Consider the following 16,525-nt stretch of genomic DNA (forward strand, 5'->3'; position numbering starts at 1 on the left):
TTAATTTTTTAAACAATATTTCCTTTAGTCTATTTAATAAATATTTTTAATTATATAACATCTGTATTTTTATATATAATAGACAATTATTATAAATCATAAATTTATTTTATTTTGATATATTTTCTAATAAATATTTGTTTTTATCTAATTGCTTTTAAATCATTATATTGCAAAAATTATTTTAATATTTTCGTATTATTAATTTTATTTAAATAAATAAATTTTTATTTTTTTACTTAAATATTTTTTATTTCTTTAATAAAGTTTATTAATATAAATCTTTTTTTTTAATTTTTATTATATAATATTTATTTATTTGTTTTTATTATATTTTTTGTCTAATTAATTATATTATTTGCTTTTTTTTTTTGCTTTATTAATTGTTTATATTTTTTTATGTATTTTTTTTTATTTAAATTAGGTTAAAAAAAAATCATCAAATTAATTATCTTATGAATCACCAAAACAATATTATTTATTAAAATCATAAGAAAAGTATTTTGAATGACAATTATATGAACTTTTCTCCATATTTTGCTAATTAAATTGATAAATTTACTTTTTATTAATATAGAAAATATTTATTTTTTATTCCTTGGCATTTTTATACAATATTAATATATATAATAGCTTTATTTTTTAAATATATCTCATATTTATATTTAGTAATTTACTCAAAAAAAAATTAAATAGTTTGTTTTTTATTACTATAGTTTTTAGATTAGTGATTTGGGAAAAATAAAAGAAAAAATTATAAAATGGTTAAAATTAAGATAATTATTATAAAATTTTTCTTAATAATAAAAAATAAATAATATATCTTTAATATATAAAAAATAAAATGAAAAGATAAATTTATAATATATATAATTTATTATTTATTTTTTTATTATTAAAATTAATAATATATTTTTAATTAATTAATTAAAAAGTATATAAATAGATGGAAAAAAATATAATTAATATTTTTATAATATAAATATAAAAAATAAAAACATATCAAAAATATTAAAAAAATAATAATATTTAAATATATATAAAAAAAAAATGAGAGCATAAGAAATATTTTTTATTTTCTTTTTAATTTCATTAATAACTGCAAAAGCTACTGATGTAGATCCTATTTCTTAAAAAGTTCTTCCTAAACCCAAAAATTACACATATGGGACAGAAAATTTTGTAATAACTGATCCTTGTATCATACAATATAAACCTTTAGGCTAAAAAATACCTAGTTAAGTATATGAAATAATAGATTTTTATAAAACAAAGATATTTTAATAATAATAATCTTGCTAATAATAAAAAAGAAAATTATTAACTAAAATTGATACTATATAATAATAAAAATAATAACATTAATAATAATAAATAATATTTGAAATAAATATAAAGGATACTAATATAACTACTTCTAAATCTAAAGAAGATGAAAAATACACTCTAAAACTCGTTAATAGTACTTATTGGAGTTTAGATGCTGATAAATACGTAGGCTTTTTGAGAGGAATTGAAACTTATTCCTAGTTAATCGAAAAAAACTAAACATCAGGCTAATTTTTTATCCAAAATTTACCTATCTAAATAGATGATATGCCTGATTATTTTTATAGAGGTTTAATGATAGATACTTCAAGACATTTCTTTTCTGTTAAATCAATTTTAGATACTATAGACTCTATGCTTTATAATAAACTCAATTTTCTCCATTGGCATATTACAGATGCTGACTCATTTCCTTTTCCTTTAAAATCATTTCCTAATATAACTACTTTTGGTTCTTTATCTTCTTATTAATAATATACTTTTGATGATGTTTAAAAAATCATCACTTATGGTATTTTAAAAGGAGTTTAAATTATTCCTGAAATCGATTCTCCTGGTCATACATTATCTTGGGGAAAGTATATATATAAATTATTATATAATTAAAATTTTATATATATTTTTGTATATTAGGAGTTAATAATTTTAAAATATAACTTTAAATTGTGGGGGTTATTAAGGTTAACTAGATCCTAGTTTAGATTAAACATATGAAGCTTTGAAAGGTATTTTAGAAGATATGAAAGATTAGTTTTCAAATTCTGATTTTGTTCATTTTGGAGGGGATGAAGTGGATGAGTAATGCTGGGATTAAAGAGTTACTATAAAATAGTTTATGGAATAAAAAAAAATTAGTACCTATTCTTAGTTATAAGATTATTATAGATTTGAATAGAAAAAATTATGGAGAAATATTTCTAAAAAACCAGTTATTTATTGGGCTAATGATAATATTGTAAATATATATATGTATTTTTTATATATTTATTATATTTATATATAGAATGTTTAAGAAGATGATATTATTTAATGGTGGGGATATTCCAACAGTATTGCTAATATTTTAAAAGGCAAAAAAATAAGATTATATTGTCTTATTATGATAAACTTTATCTAGATGTGGGTTATGGTAATCGTTACGGAGGAAGTTATGGAACAATGTATAATTGGGATGTTATATATTCATTTGATCCTAAAGTTAAAGGGCTTGAAAATCAAATATTAGGAGCTACAAGTTGTATTTGGAGCGAAATGAATGACGAATTTAGTCAGTCTACAAGAATATGGGGTAGAAATAGTGCTTTTGCACAAAGATTATGGAATTAAGATGCAGATGTAGGTGAAAAATATCCAAGAAGAGCACTTGTAAGCAGATTAGTAGAAAACAATAAAAGATTAAATAGAAGAGGAATACCTACAGCACCTGTAACTTCAGGTATTTGTGAGATAAATTTAGATGAATGCTATAATAATTGAATATTAAATATATGATAAAATATATAAAAACATATTAATATAAATAAATATATATATATATATATTTATATTTATATTTATATTTATATTTATATTTATATTTAATATAATAATTATACATATAATAGTTTTTCATTATATTATATCTTATAATGCATCTGCAATTTTTTCTTTTACTGTTTTAGGATTATTGTTTTAGTTATATTATTATATTTAATCTGTTTATGTATATGAACTTATTTTTTATTTTTTATTTTTTTCTTATTATTTTTTTTTTTCTTCATCTTATTTTTTTTCTTCTTCTTCAATTCTTTTTAATTATTCATCTAATTCATCTAATTCATCTAAATAACCATCATTTTATTATATGTTTTTTTAATTTTCTAATTATTATTGTTATTTATTTTCTTCTTCCTATTATTTTTCATTTTCTTTTTCTTATTCTTCTTTTTTTTCTTACTCTTCTTTTTTTCTTTATTCTTCATTTTTTATTCTTTCTTATTCTTCTTAGTTTTTTTTTTCTTTCTCTTCTTCTTCTTCTTTTCTTCTTCTTTCTTCTTCTTCTTCTTATTTTCTTCTTCTTTCTTCTTCTTCTTTTTTTTCTCTTTTTTCCCTTTCTTATTCTTATTTTCTTTTTCTTTCTTCTTCTTCCTCTTCTTCTTATTTTCTTTTTCTTTCTTCTTCTTCTTATTATCTTCTTCTTTCTTCTTCTTCTTTTCTTCTTTTTTCTTCTTCTTCCTATTCTTATTATTATCTTCTTCTTTCTTCTTCTTATTCTTTTTCTCTTTTTTCTCTCTCTTATTCTTATTTTCTTTTTCTTTCTTCTTCTTCTTCTTCTTATTTTCTTTTTCTATCTTCTTCTTTTCTTCTTCTTTCTTCTTCTTATTTTCTTCTTTCTAATTCTTCTTCTTATTATTATTATCTTTTTTTTTCTTCTTCTTATCTTCTTCTTTCTAATTCTTCTTCTTATTATTATTATCTTTTTCTTTCTTCTTCTTATCTTTTTCTTTCTTCTTCTTCTTCTTCTTCTTATTTTCTTCTTCTTTCATCTTCTTCTTATTTTCTTTTTCTTTCTTCTTCTTCTTACTTTTTTTCTTCTTCTTCTTCTTCTTCTAATTGTTTTTTTAAATTTTCTTTTTCTAAATTTTTTTTTAAATTCTCCTCTTCTTAAAACTAAAGAAAATCATCTTAAAAAAATCCTTATTTAATCTAAATTATTTAAAATTCAATTTTATTAATTTACATATCTCTATCATTTTCTAATTCTTACAATTCTTTAATTATTTTTTGATATTTTAATAAATCTCTTTCTTCATTATGTTAAATAAGCTTAATTAATTATTCAAAGTTTTATATTTTTTCATTTAAATTTTAATATTTTTAATAAACTTCTTCATTGTTTATATTTAATCCATTTTATTTTTCTATATATATAGCTTCTTAGTATTTTTTTTCAATTAAACTAAGTTTATTTTTCCATTAATTTTCCCTGTTAACTTATTCAGCTTAAACTTATAAACACAAATCATTTTTTTTTTAAATTTTTGCAATTTCATTTTCTAATAATTGCTATTAATGCAAACTCTAGGGCATTCTGAGGTCATTCACTATATAAAAGATTTCTTTTCCTTTTAAAAAATTTCTTTTTTTATTTTCCTTTATATTGTATTTTTCGACTCTTATTTATTCCTTTAAAGCTTCTATTTGTTCCAATAATTAATAATAAGTACTTTAATTAATGTTTGTTTATCTTTTTTCTAAATTAAACAATTCCTTATTTTATTATTTGATAATGGAATCATTATTTTCTATTTCTTTTTAGGCTATTTATATTTATTCTTATATTATTTGGGAATTATTTTATATTTTTGGAAGTTTTTATTTTTCTTTTAAAATACTATAAGGTTTACATTTTTAGATTTTTAAATTAATTTAATTGTTTAAATCTTTCATTTATTATCTTAAATATTAACTTTATTTTAGTAATATTTTAATATTATTATTGTCATTTGTATTATTATTTATTGCATTTTCATATCTTTTTACTTTTATTTTTTATTTTATGGAAATTCTTTTTTTTTTATTATACCAAAACTTTCAACAGGAGAAACAATGTTTCGTTTTTAATAAAATTATGATGTATTTTTTTATGATTTTGATATTTTGATTTCATTATTTTCAATTTTATTACCTTTTATTTTAAATTAATTATTATTATTGTATTATGTAGATTTTTTATTTTAATATACTTATATAAAAAGAAATGTTTTTTATAGATTAGAGAGAATTATTAATTGAACTTTTTATAATAAAATAATTTATAATTATTAAAAAAATATTATAATACTTAATTTTACTTCATTTTTTATTTAAAGTAAATGATAAATGATCTTTTAAAAATATATATATATATATATATATATATATATATAATATATATATATATATATATATATATATATATATATATATATTATTTAAAAATACAATTAAAATTAAATTTTGAATAAATAACTTTCTTTTTTAATATATAATATATAATATATCTATAATAATATTAATCAATATTATTATTTTATAAACCTTATTTTTTCTTATATATAAAAATATAAATAAATTTAATCTTAAAAATAAATAATATAATATATAAATATATATCTTTTTGATACAAAATAATTACATTCTTTAATAATAAATATGAAAAAAATTCATTTTTTTGAAAAATTAAAAAGGTCATTAAATATATAAGAAAAAAAATACAAATTAAACAAAATAAATGAATGAATACTCACTAAAGCAAAATAAAAGTAATAATAAATAAATTACTAGAACCTTCCCAATTACGGTATAATTTCCAATTTTCCATTTTAAATTATAAACTGGTTGTTTTTATTAACAATTTATAATAAAACACCTTAAATTTCTAAATAATTAAATTTATTAGTTTAATGGAAAATCTCTTATTTTACTTCATATATATCTTCCTAATAATTAATTCCGAGATAATCTAATATTTTTTCCATTATACCTTTAAAAAGCTTATAAAAAATATAGTTTTGGCCATTATTATTGACTATAGTATCGAAGTTAAAATTATTTTTTTGGTTATATTTATCTATTAAAACCGCATTTATTTTTATACTTTTTTCAAATAATGTATTCTGTATATTCAATAATTCTATATTTAATTTAATTTATCCTGTCCCTAGCATTTATTAATTAAAAGAACCATGTGAGTATTACATTTAATTAAAATAACAGATTAAATTCATATCTATCCAGTCATAATCTTCATTATTTTTTGGAAAAAATTTCGTTTCTTTCTCTTATTATTATTAATGTCGCCATTAATTGCATAAAAAATCAGCATTTGCTTACTCTAAATAATATGTAAAGTAGTTATTTTGTTAGTTTTTGTTGAATATTAATTACTTTTCATATATAGGGGGATAGTAATAATAAATTAATATTGTTGTTATGTATATTGAGATGAATGAATATTTCATTAGCTTAATAATGAATTTAAACAAATAAAAATAGAATTTAATTAGCTTTATTCCGAATAATATTTCAAATGACTCTTTTAATAATGTTAAAATTAAATTAAAACAACACATATTTTTTAATTTTTTTAATATAAATATATATATATATATTTTTAATAAAAATTAATTTTTATTTATATTAAAATTTAAAAGATTTATTTTAAAATACATAAATATTTTAATTAATAATTATATATAAAAAATAAAATATAAAATAAATTTATTATTATTTATTTAAAATAATATTATATTCATTGTTAAAAATAATATAAAATATATTTTAATTTATCAATATTTATATTTAAAATTATTTATAACTAAATTAAACTTTTATATATATAGATTTATATTTATTTATTTTTATAAAAAATAATAATTAATATTTTATAAATATTTTGAAAATAATATATTAAATAATAATATATTTATAAAAATATAGATATTTATTTATTATATATATATATATTATATAATTATAAATTAATAAAATAATATTAAATAATATTAATATATATAATTAATATATTTCATATTTATTTAAATAAAAAAATATAAATATCTTTTATTTATTAATAAAATTTATTTATTTTCATACTTTAAAGTATTATATAAATAAATAATATTAATAAAAATAGATATTTTTATTTATAAAATAAATTATTAAATAAAAATAAAATTATTTTATTTAGAAATAAGCAAATAAAATTATTTATGATATAAAATAATATATTTATATACTTTATAAAAGATTACATTATTATATTTTAAAAAAATATTATTTATTTTAAATAATTATATATTAAAATTTTTATATTTTTTATATAATTATTATATAAGTTTATATATAAAATAGAATTAATATTTTTGAGATTATAATAAAATTAAATCTTTTTTTCTTTTATAAAAGATTTATTAAACTTATATTTACTTATAAGAATAAAAAAAGCTTTTCCAGTAATATATAAATTCAAAAGAATATTATATAGTATTTATTTTTTATTTAAATTATAAATTATATAATGAAATATTTAAAATAATATATTTTTTTTTTTGCAATAAAAAATATAAAATAAATAAAAAATGTTATATCACTAAAATATTTTTTTTTTTTTTTTTTTTTAAAAAAAAAAAATAAAGATAAAAAAAAACAATAAAAAAAATAATAATATATATTATTTATTAGATAAAAAAAAAAAATACTTAAAATAAATTAAATAAAATAAAATGAATTCCCCTGAATAAATAATAAAATGTAAAAACATTCTTTTTGAAAATAAATTTTAATCCGGTTATTTAAAAATAAATCCTCCCTATATATCTTCTTTTCTTCCCGAAAATACTTTATTAACCTCTGAATAACTATAAATACTTAACACATAATATGAAAATAAATACATATTACCAGGTATAATAGACACAAATATAAGTTTACACCATGAAAATATTGAGGAAGAATGGTTAGATGATGAAAATATATCTAAATTGGCTATAAAATATGGGATTACATCAATTTTTAATTCTCCTTTAATGAGAAAAAGTAATACTAATGTAAATTTGGATGTTTCATCGTTGGAAAATATAATAAAATTATAAAAAATAAATTCATATGAGAAATAAAGTTCTATAGATGATTATTAGTTCAGAAATACTAGAAAAATTTTTTTGGATTTTTTTAATGTAAAATTACTTGGAAAAGAAAGTACAAAAAATGCCTATATTTTAAACAAAAATTAAGTATTTTCCTATAAAATATATACTTCGCCGCCTTATTAGCCTGACGCCTATTATTTTAAAACGGCAGAGGAGATTATTAATCAATTTTATTCAATTTTAGGGGAACATTCATTCGATAATTTCTTATTTTTTATACATCCATGCTTACAAAAGGGAGAAAACAACCTAAATTTGAGTTCCCCGCATAGATTTTATCCTATAAATTCGAGGATTTAGGGGCGAGAGTTTTCTGTGCCAAAAATAAACGGAGGAGATGCAATAAAAGGTATATTTGAGGAAAATATAGACTGTTTTTTGATGCAAAAATTAGAGGAAGGAAACCTTAAGAATTTTTTAATAGAAATATTTAATTTAAGTAGATTAAATGATTAAGAATTTTCGGAATTTTTACTATCAAGAAAAGAAAGAATAGAGCTTAATTGTTAAGATGATAATTCAGATGGAAAAAAATTCTAAATTTTTATTTAATAAATAGGTGAATCTTTAAAATGGGCAGATTTTTCATTTATTTAAAGTTTTTAAAAATAATATATAAAATAATACATTAATATTAATTATATTTATATTTTATTTAAGATTTTAAAAATGAAATTAAATATTTTTAAAAATTTGTATATGAAAACTAAGAACTTTGTAATAATTAAATTAATTTAGAAGAACAATAGATGGATTATATAATAGAATCTTTTGATAATATTAATATAGAAGTAGGTAATAAGATAAAAAGATATATATATATATATATATATATAATATATATATATATATATATATATATATATATATTTATATGTATTAATTTTATTTATTTTAGACTTATATTTTTTTTATAGATAATTTACAGAATAATAATAATAATAAATTTATTTTAAAAGATTTATAGAATTCAATTAAACAATAAAATGTTCCTTAATAAAAAAGTAAGTTTTCTAAATAATATACTCTTTAAACCGAAAATAGATACGAAATGAATGAAGAATTATTAAAACAATAAGAAAATAATAATTTAATTTGCGAAATAAGTGAAATACCTAAAGTTTATTATTCAAATGCAGAAAACTAATTATAATAAAGCGAAAAAAATTTATTAAAAAAATTCAATGACATCTTAGATATCGAAAATAAGACTATTATACATAAAATAAAAAGTGCAGATTCTATAAATATGGATGATTAATATATAGAAGATTAAAAAATAACAATATAGATTAATAATATATAATAAAATCCACATATAGAAGAAAAAATATCTAAAAAATCAATAGAAATTCCTAGAAAAATACAAACACCTAGCCTTCCAAAAAAAAGTCCTTTAATGAATTTAAAACTCCCGAAAAGTTAAAAATAGTCTCCTTAAGATTTAGCTAAAAGTGAATAAAACGGGAATTAATAAACTTTATAAATGCAAAATACTCCGCCTAAAGACACTATATTAAAAATTTCAAATAACTTATTATAGAGTGAATCCCCTGTAGGAAATGCTTCAAATAAATCAAGTATTTTAATCCGTCGTTAATAATTAAAACTAAATAATACTACATAAGACGATAATTCAAATTAAAATTCAGTAAATAACAGTGTAACAGAACTCGAGATCCAAAATAAAAAAGAAGAAAATAATAAAGATTAAGAAAAAAATACTATAAGAGACTATTATAATTTCCTAGCTTTAAGGCCTATATATTGGGAACTTTTTGCAGTTAAATTTTATAAAAATCTTTTAATTAAATTATAACATAATAAAAATAATAAAAATAGCAAAAATAATAATAATAGTAATAATAATAATAATAATAATAATAATAATTATAATTCTAAAATTAACTTAATTTTCTAAAATATATCAAATGCTCTTTCTTTATTTAAACTATATGATATGAAGATTGAGTTCTTGAATATTTCTAATATATACACTGAGGTGTCTTGGCCTTTTTTGTTTTTCGAATGTACATAAATAACTGATGGAGATACACGATTTAAAACTGAGCCGGCAATTTATAATAAATATAACAGAGATATGCTTCTAAATGCTCTTTTTAATTAAGATAACCTAATCTAAATGGTAGGTTCTTAGCATTTTTCAGTCCCTTGTAAATACAAGTTTTTTTCTCCCAAAGATTTATGCTTTTCAGATTAGGAAGATTTTGACTTTTTTCCTGGTGATTTTTCTAAAGCAGTCAATGGGCTTTTTTCTATAGGAGGTTAATTATAGGCTTTATGGACTTGTTGCGTATATTAATTAATATAAAAGGGAGTTTGGGGTGAAAATAAGTAAGTTTTAGATGATTTAGGATAATAATATTTAATAAAAATAATGTAAGTTTTGAGTATTAATCCAGCAAAAATATGTAAATTAGATAAAAAAGGAGGTATTTAAGTAGGAAAATATGCTGATTTTATAATTTTTGATCCTTTTGAGGTAAATAAATTTAGCGCATTTATATAGGAAGGGTAAAAGTTCGCACCTTAACTGCATTTATTGAATGGATGTAAGCTAAAAGGGGAAGTTTAGTAAACTTTTATTAGAGGAAATAAAATTTTTGATAGAAATTAATTTTTTTGGATAATTTTAAAGCAGAGTATTTATTTTGAAAATATTTATTTATTTAAATATATATTTAATAAAAAATAAAAATAATATAATATAAACAATTTTTTATTAAAAAAATATTAATTTTTTTTTTTAATCAATGCCATGTTATATTTCCTATTATAAAAACTTTATTTTTAATAAAATCTTCTATATTTAATCCTGGTAAAAGTAAATGTATAGATCTTTATTATTCATTAATTTGTTAAATATGAGCTAATAAGCATACTGTACTTTTACAAATTAACTATAAAACTTCGTCTTAGTTATTTATTTTTTCTACTTAATCTTTACTTAAATTAAGAATTCCGACAATGCTTTTTACAAGGTTTTCCTTTAAAAGATCAACTTATTCTAATTAAAGTTGCGAAGAATCAGCTTATTACGAATTTTTTTCATCTAAACATTTAAATCTATAGAATACAAAATCATTAATGTTAATCATTACATTCTAACATCTTTGTAATTAAATAAATATATATATATATATATATATATATTATTTTATTTATTTCAACATACGTATAAATTACTATATATTTTACTAATAATTTTTTATTTTCTCATTTTTATAAACTCATTTAAATAAAAAATTATAGTTGCTATTCTTTATATACATTAATTTTTTAATTAATAATTACATAAAAATAATAATATGAATAATTGTTATAATTTACCTAATATCTGAATTAATACCATAGAAATATTATTTTAAAATCTATTAATTGAACCTATTTTAATCTTCTTACCACTCAATTTCTTCTCTACTTTTAACTCCTCCTGGTTTTTGAATTCTGACAATATTAATTTAGTGTTTTTACTTTAAAGAGTAGAAAAGTTCATCCTCTAAACACAAAATAAGACTTATTTTGAACCATTTAATGATCTAATCAATAAAATTCTTTTATTAAACACTTGATGGAATATGAGGCATATTAACAATACATCCACTAGCGAAAATTTCATTCAATTCATTCCAATTTTAATTTTTTAAGAAAAATTTAACATATTTATTTCTAATTTTTTACATACAAAATTACCCAATACCTCTATCTAATTTTATAATAAGACTATATTAGCCTTCTAAAACCCATGAAAAAGAGCTACTTTATCAACACTCTCAATAGCATTTTAGCAATAAAAATCCTTACAAACAACAGCACCTATACAGCAACTTGTTAATATAGAATTCATATCAGGATCTAAATCCACCATTATAGGTTTCCAGCCTAATTTACAGGCATAATTAGTAAATATTTTTACTATCTATATATATATATATATATATATATATATATATATATATATATATATATATATATATTATTATAAAAAATATATTACAGTAGTTTTACCGCTTTATTTACCACCACATACTAATATTCTTGGTCCAATTTTAAAAGGAAATTCTTAAGCTTCTTATCTTAATTCATTGATATATTATGATATATTTATATATGTAGAATAATTTGTTTAGTCTGTTAAATAAAAAAAATCTTCGTCATTTTTATATTCTAAACATATTGTTGATTCAGACCAGGTATATATACAGAATCTTTCGCCTTTTTAAAATTGCTATAAAGTGTGTAAAGGTAATTCGCGACCGTGGATTTCAGCTTTTCCTTCTTTTAAATATAATTTTAAACCATCAGGGTTTTTGACATTAATAGAAAATTCTTTTCTAGAAGAAATATATTCTTCGACCCAAATTATTTATTCAATATCCATTATAAATAAAAACTTATATATATAAAAATAAATATATATATATATAAAAGTATATAATATATATATATATATATATACACATATTTATATTTATAAATATATATGCAATGTATATTTTTATTTATATTTACATATACATTGAAATATTATAATATAATATTTATTAATATTATTAGATATCTTTTGAAAAAAATTAAATAAATATATAAATTTATTTATATATTATTTTTTTATATAAAAAAAAAAAATTATTTATATATTTTATAAAATAAAATAATATATTTTCTACATATATATATTTTCTTTAAAATATATTATTTTTTTTCTTTTATTTCAAAAATTTTCTTTTTATCATCATTTTTTTTTGTTACCAAAAGTCTTTCTTTTATCTTCAGAAGGAAGTAAACTAGTTTTAGAAGTTTTTCCAGTTTAAGCTTATCTTTCTTAAATGATAGCTTCTTTCGCTTTTTAAGATAGCCAATATGGTATAGTTTTTTATATTATACTATCTAAACCAGAAAGTGGCCTGTTATTAATTTATATTTATCTATATTCTAGTATTTTTTATTCTGCCTCAACTAAGTTTTGTTTTATTTTTGCTAATCTCATTGGCCTACTTCTTTAATCTTTCGTTCCTTTTGGTTTTTATGTCTTTGATTTTTCGAATCGTCTTTAGGAGGATCCACAATCCATGGAATATTATTTAGCCTGAATTATTTTCTTAATAACGCTTTATATCTATTTGATATTAAAGGACCTTGCCATTAATATCCTTATAATTTGGGTTTAAAAGCTTAATTTATGGTTAGATAAGCTAATCTAGTCCACATTTTTTTTTTTAATTAAAATATATTATATATATATATATATATATATAATATTTATATATCCATATAAATATGAATTTTTTATATTTTTATTTTATTTTCAATAAATATTTTGTAAATTATCGATTTTCTCTTTTACTAGATTTAAATAATTTTCTTGTATTTTTTGTTTATTTTATTAAAGATTAGCTTTAAATTCTACTTTTTATATATTTTCTTAGTTTTTATTAAAATTGACTTTTTTTTTATATTCATTTAAATAAAAAGAAGATTAATTATTTTCTTCAAATTTATTTCTTTGTTTAAAAGAAGCACTTCTATTATTATTACTATCATAAAAATTATTTTAAGGGTAATCTATTATTTTCTTATATGTATATTTTTTATATTAATTTCCTTTTATAATATCCTCTTACTATTGATTTCTATTTGTAGGTGAAACATACATATTTTATCTTTTCAAAGCCAGTTCATTTTTATGCTTTTCTAATTCAGGAATTTATATATGGTAGTAGTTTTCTAATTCTTCGTCTTTTCTTTATGGTTAAAAATACTTAATTTCTTTTATTAATTGGTTTGATTTTATATTCATTATTTTTCGTTCCTCACTTTATATACGTATTTTTTCTAAATTAATATTTATTTTTTGTCTTTTATCTTCTATTTATTTTATTTTAAGTTCGTTTTATTTTTCTTCTAATTATTTTTTTTCTAATATTTATTTTTTTAAAGATGCTTCTTTTAATATTATTTTTTTCTGTTCTTATTCTTTTCTTAATTTGTTCATTTTTATTATAAAATCTAAAGCTTTTTCATCTACTTTTATAATTTCAATATTTTTAATAGGATTTTTTTTTATTAATATTTCTTATTCATTTTTTTTTTAGATATCTTATTCATATTTATTATATATATCCTATTTTTCTTGTTTTTACTTTTTTTAGGTTTCAATTTTATATTCTATTTTATCTTCTTTTTAAGGAATTGGTTCATTTTTACTAAAAATTCTCTTTTTTTTTTAGTGTAAAACTTATAGTTTTTAATAAAAATTTTGACATTATTTTATAGTTTTTTAACTTAATTAATGAATTATTTAATTAAATTCATTAAAATTTTTTAAAATTTATTATAGTTATAATAATGGCTTTTAAATTTTAAATTTATTTTTTGAAATAGCTTTTAAAGATTATTACTAATTTAAATTTGATGTTATTTCCATTATTTATATGTATTAAAAATAAATATGATAAAATTTTATATTTAAATTATTTTTTTTCAGTTTAAAATAATATTTTTTATAATTAATAAAAAATAAAAAAAAATAGTTAATGTAAGTAATAATTATACTATATAATTAATTATATATGAAATATATATTTATATAAAAAAATATATATATATTTATATATATATTTATTTTAATATTTTTTTTATATATATTTTTATTTACAATTATATTATTTCTATACAAAATTTATCTATTTATTTTTTATAATAATATAATACTAATTATTTTTTATTTTATAAATATTTATTATTAAAATACATATATTTCTATTTTTTATCGTTAAATTTTAAGAGTCATATTATTAATAAAAAATCTAACCTTAAATTAAAATTAAAAATTAATAATCAAAAAAAATTTTAAAATTTTAATAAAATATATAAATAAAATGAATTTATTATAAAAGGTTTGTAAAATATTAAAAAAACTAAACAAATTTATGGAAACAGAAAAATTTATTTTTGAAATAAACTATTTCTAATCACTCTTAATTGATCTAAAACATTTCCTTTAAAATAACCACTAAAAGCTTTCCCCTTATACATTTTATATATAAAAAGAACTTTTAATAATTTTGGAAACTGAATAAGATTTAATAAAAACAATAATAGAAAATAAAAAATAGAATTATATTCGAAAATGCTTGAAAAAAATTCTTTATGAAATATTTGAAAACCCAGAATAGAAAATTTAAAAAAATAACATTAAACTATTATTTTTAATCTAAGAATTAAAAATATAAGCCTTTTAGAATGAAAAATAAGAAGGGGAAATATCAGAAAATTATTCACAAAGAATAATAATAGACGATATATTGTCTGAAGTTTCCAAAAAAAGCTTTTAAAATATACAATTTATAGATTTAAAGGAAAACGAAGATAATACCTCTTATTTTTCTCAAGATAAAAAAAACTTGGATAAGGATAAATCAATGTAAGATTAAATTTAACTTTCCTAAGAAAAAAAAATTAACGAAAAAGAAATTATCCTAAAATCACTAGTTGAAGAACTTCCAGATATTAATATAGGAATTGATACTAGTAAATTTTAAAAATAAGAAAAAAAAATTATTTTCTAGTACATTAGTTTACCAGAAATGACTTTTTAACAGTAAAAAATATCGATTTAAGGAAAATATCAAGAAATCATTGTAAAATTTTAAAAAATAAAGACGATTAATTTTTAATTGCTAATTTTTCATAAAATGGAGTATAGGTAATTTAAAATGAAGGATTAGAAATGGAATTAAAAAAATAAATGAGAAATGCATTATAGATCATTTAGATAAAATTATTATATGTAAGGAAAATGAAGAAATAAAAATTGGATATTAGTTGTTGATTTAAGATAATTAAAATTGAATTTTATTAAGAAAAATAAAAGTTTTATATTTATATTTATATTTAAAACTAATATATATATTATTTATATTTAAAATTAAAGATTATTATATTTTTTAAAATAATTATTATATATTAATTAATATTTATATTAACATATATACATATATTTTTTTAAATATTTATATATTTATAAAAATATTTTTAAATAATAATTTGAATTGTTTTATATTAATATTTACTATTAATCAATTATTAACATTAGTATTTTTTTATATAATTTAAAAATCCAATAATCAATTAAAATATACATTAAGCTGTTTTAAATTAGCAAAAATCAAAATTATATTAAATTTTAATTTAGTAATAATAAATTAATCTAAAAAGATATCACTTTAGTATATTAAAAAGGCTTCTAAAATTTTTATAACAATTATTTTTAAATTTTAATCCATCTATATATAAATCTATTTAAATAATATATATTATTATTATAAATATATTTATTTATATATATCATTATTATCTATAATATTAATTTTTTTTTTTTGATAATATTAATATTCATTTTAGTAAATTAGATTATCTTTTTATTCGTAATTAATACATTCCTTAAAAATTATTAACACAATTTGAAAAATATTAACCTATATTATAATACTAAACTTCAT

The 16,525-nt window shown here is 16.8% G+C and overlaps 8 protein-coding genes across 8 annotated transcripts, besides 46 other annotated features; 5 read left to right on the plus strand and 3 right to left on the minus strand. All coding sequences in view use genetic code 6, as the record gives it.

Moving 5' to 3' along the window:
• The first annotated feature begins 216 nt into the window (after positions 1-216).
• Positions 217-261: a microsatellite.
• Positions 262-951: 690 nt separating this feature from the next.
• Positions 952-1,048: a microsatellite.
• Positions 1,049-1,050: 2 nt separating this feature from the next.
• Positions 1,051-2,790, plus strand: IMG5_002250 (hypothetical protein; the record flags this gene model as incomplete). Its single annotated transcript, XM_004040008.1, has 3 exons — positions 1,051-1,907; positions 1,963-2,284; positions 2,333-2,790. 3 exons carry the CDS (start codon positions 1,051-1,053, stop codon positions 2,582-2,584), a joined length of 1,431 nt encoding a protein of 476 aa, XP_004040056.1. The 3' UTR covers positions 2,585-2,790.
• Positions 1,909-1,949: a microsatellite.
• Positions 2,290-2,331: a microsatellite.
• Positions 2,292-2,330: a microsatellite.
• A 19-nt stretch (positions 2,791-2,809) lies between the features above and the next one.
• Positions 2,810-2,860: a microsatellite.
• Positions 2,853-2,929: a microsatellite.
• Positions 2,854-2,909: a microsatellite.
• Positions 2,866-2,923: a microsatellite.
• An 8-nt stretch (positions 2,930-2,937) lies between the features above and the next one.
• Positions 2,938-4,061, minus strand: IMG5_002260 (hypothetical protein; the record flags this gene model as incomplete). The annotated part of the gene is made up of 2 exons (XM_004040010.1): positions 2,938-3,917; positions 4,049-4,061. 2 exons carry the CDS (start codon positions 4,059-4,061, stop codon positions 2,938-2,940), a joined length of 993 nt encoding a protein of 330 aa, XP_004040058.1.
• Positions 3,042-3,083: a microsatellite.
• Positions 3,049-3,108: a microsatellite.
• Positions 3,059-3,110: a microsatellite.
• Positions 3,126-3,153: a microsatellite.
• Positions 3,205-3,263: a microsatellite.
• Positions 3,226-3,916: a microsatellite.
• Positions 3,235-3,919: a microsatellite.
• Positions 3,283-3,931: a microsatellite.
• Positions 3,297-3,919: a microsatellite.
• Positions 3,910-3,973: a microsatellite.
• Positions 3,916-3,958: a microsatellite.
• IMG5_002270 (hypothetical protein) lies at positions 3,959-5,103 on the plus strand (the record flags this gene model as incomplete). The annotated part of the gene is made up of 1 exon (XM_004040009.1): positions 3,959-5,103. A coding segment is annotated over one exon (1,143 nt), but the record flags the coding sequence as incomplete, so codon positions are not given.
• Positions 4,640-4,691: a microsatellite.
• A 101-nt stretch (positions 5,104-5,204) lies between the features above and the next one.
• Positions 5,205-5,279: a microsatellite.
• Positions 5,280-5,630: 351 nt separating this feature from the next.
• On the plus strand, positions 5,631-6,318 carry IMG5_002280 (hypothetical protein). Its single transcript, XM_004040011.1, has one exon. It carries the CDS (start codon positions 5,754-5,756, stop codon positions 6,039-6,041), a length of 288 nt encoding a protein of 95 aa, XP_004040059.1. The 5' UTR covers positions 5,631-5,753; the 3' UTR covers positions 6,042-6,318.
• A 391-nt stretch (positions 6,319-6,709) lies between these two features.
• Positions 6,710-6,786: a microsatellite.
• Positions 6,751-6,877: a microsatellite.
• Positions 6,799-6,876: a microsatellite.
• Positions 6,802-6,874: a microsatellite.
• Positions 6,878-6,954: 77 nt separating the features above from the next.
• Positions 6,955-7,038: a microsatellite.
• Positions 7,039-7,469: 431 nt separating this feature from the next.
• Positions 7,470-7,518: a microsatellite.
• A 229-nt stretch (positions 7,519-7,747) lies between these two features.
• On the plus strand, positions 7,748-9,964 carry IMG5_002290 (hypothetical protein; the record flags this gene model as incomplete). Its single annotated transcript, XM_004040012.1, has 4 exons — positions 7,748-8,598; positions 8,661-8,795; positions 8,918-9,592; positions 9,732-9,964. The coding sequence occupies exons 1-4, from the start codon at positions 7,878-7,880 to the stop codon at positions 9,962-9,964; spliced, it is 1,764 nt and encodes a 587-aa protein (XP_004040060.1). The 5' UTR covers positions 7,748-7,877.
• Positions 8,812-8,876: a microsatellite.
• Positions 9,821-9,897: a microsatellite.
• An 832-nt stretch (positions 9,965-10,796) lies between the features above and the next one.
• Positions 10,797-10,835: a microsatellite.
• A 313-nt stretch (positions 10,836-11,148) lies between these two features.
• Positions 11,149-11,174: a microsatellite.
• Positions 11,175-11,187: 13 nt separating this feature from the next.
• IMG5_002300 (pre-mRNA cleavage complex ii protein clp1, putative) lies at positions 11,188-12,402 on the minus strand (the record flags this gene model as incomplete). The annotated part of the gene is made up of 4 exons (XM_004040013.1): positions 11,188-11,206; positions 11,715-11,727; positions 11,826-11,940; positions 12,019-12,402. The coding sequence occupies 4 exons, from the start codon at positions 12,400-12,402 to the stop codon at positions 11,188-11,190; spliced, it is 531 nt and encodes a 176-aa protein (XP_004040061.1).
• Positions 11,942-11,998: a microsatellite.
• A 3-nt stretch (positions 12,403-12,405) lies between the features above and the next one.
• Positions 12,406-12,471: a microsatellite.
• Positions 12,417-12,506: a microsatellite.
• Positions 12,507-12,756: 250 nt separating this feature from the next.
• On the minus strand, positions 12,757-13,167 carry IMG5_002310 (hypothetical protein; the record flags this gene model as incomplete). Its single annotated transcript, XM_004040014.1, has 1 exon — positions 12,757-13,167. One exon carries the CDS (start codon positions 13,165-13,167, stop codon positions 12,757-12,759), a length of 411 nt encoding a protein of 136 aa, XP_004040062.1.
• Positions 13,168-13,247: 80 nt separating this feature from the next.
• Positions 13,248-13,316: a microsatellite.
• Positions 13,250-13,291: a microsatellite.
• Positions 13,250-13,298: a microsatellite.
• Positions 13,317-13,914: 598 nt separating the features above from the next.
• Positions 13,915-13,955: a microsatellite.
• Positions 13,956-14,083: 128 nt separating this feature from the next.
• Positions 14,084-14,150: a microsatellite.
• Positions 14,151-14,598: 448 nt separating this feature from the next.
• Positions 14,599-14,646: a microsatellite.
• Positions 14,622-14,675: a microsatellite.
• A 408-nt stretch (positions 14,676-15,083) lies between these two features.
• Positions 15,084-15,671, plus strand: IMG5_002320 (hypothetical protein). The gene has a single exon (XM_004040015.1). The coding sequence runs from the start codon at positions 15,174-15,176 to the stop codon at positions 15,612-15,614; it is 441 nt and encodes a 146-aa protein (XP_004040063.1). The 5' UTR covers positions 15,084-15,173; the 3' UTR covers positions 15,615-15,671.
• A 237-nt stretch (positions 15,672-15,908) lies between these two features.
• Positions 15,909-16,003: a microsatellite.
• Positions 15,909-16,017: a microsatellite.
• A 305-nt stretch (positions 16,018-16,322) lies between these two features.
• Positions 16,323-16,362: a microsatellite.
• Positions 16,332-16,386: a microsatellite.
• The last annotated feature ends 139 nt before the right edge of the window (positions 16,387-16,525 follow it).

The sequence above is a fragment of the Ichthyophthirius multifiliis genome (genome assembly GCF_000220395.1).
Source record: "Ichthyophthirius multifiliis unplaced genomic scaffold scaff_1120509249415, whole genome shotgun sequence".
Lineage (NCBI taxonomy): Eukaryota > Ciliophora > Oligohymenophorea > Hymenostomatida > Ichthyophthirius > Ichthyophthirius multifiliis.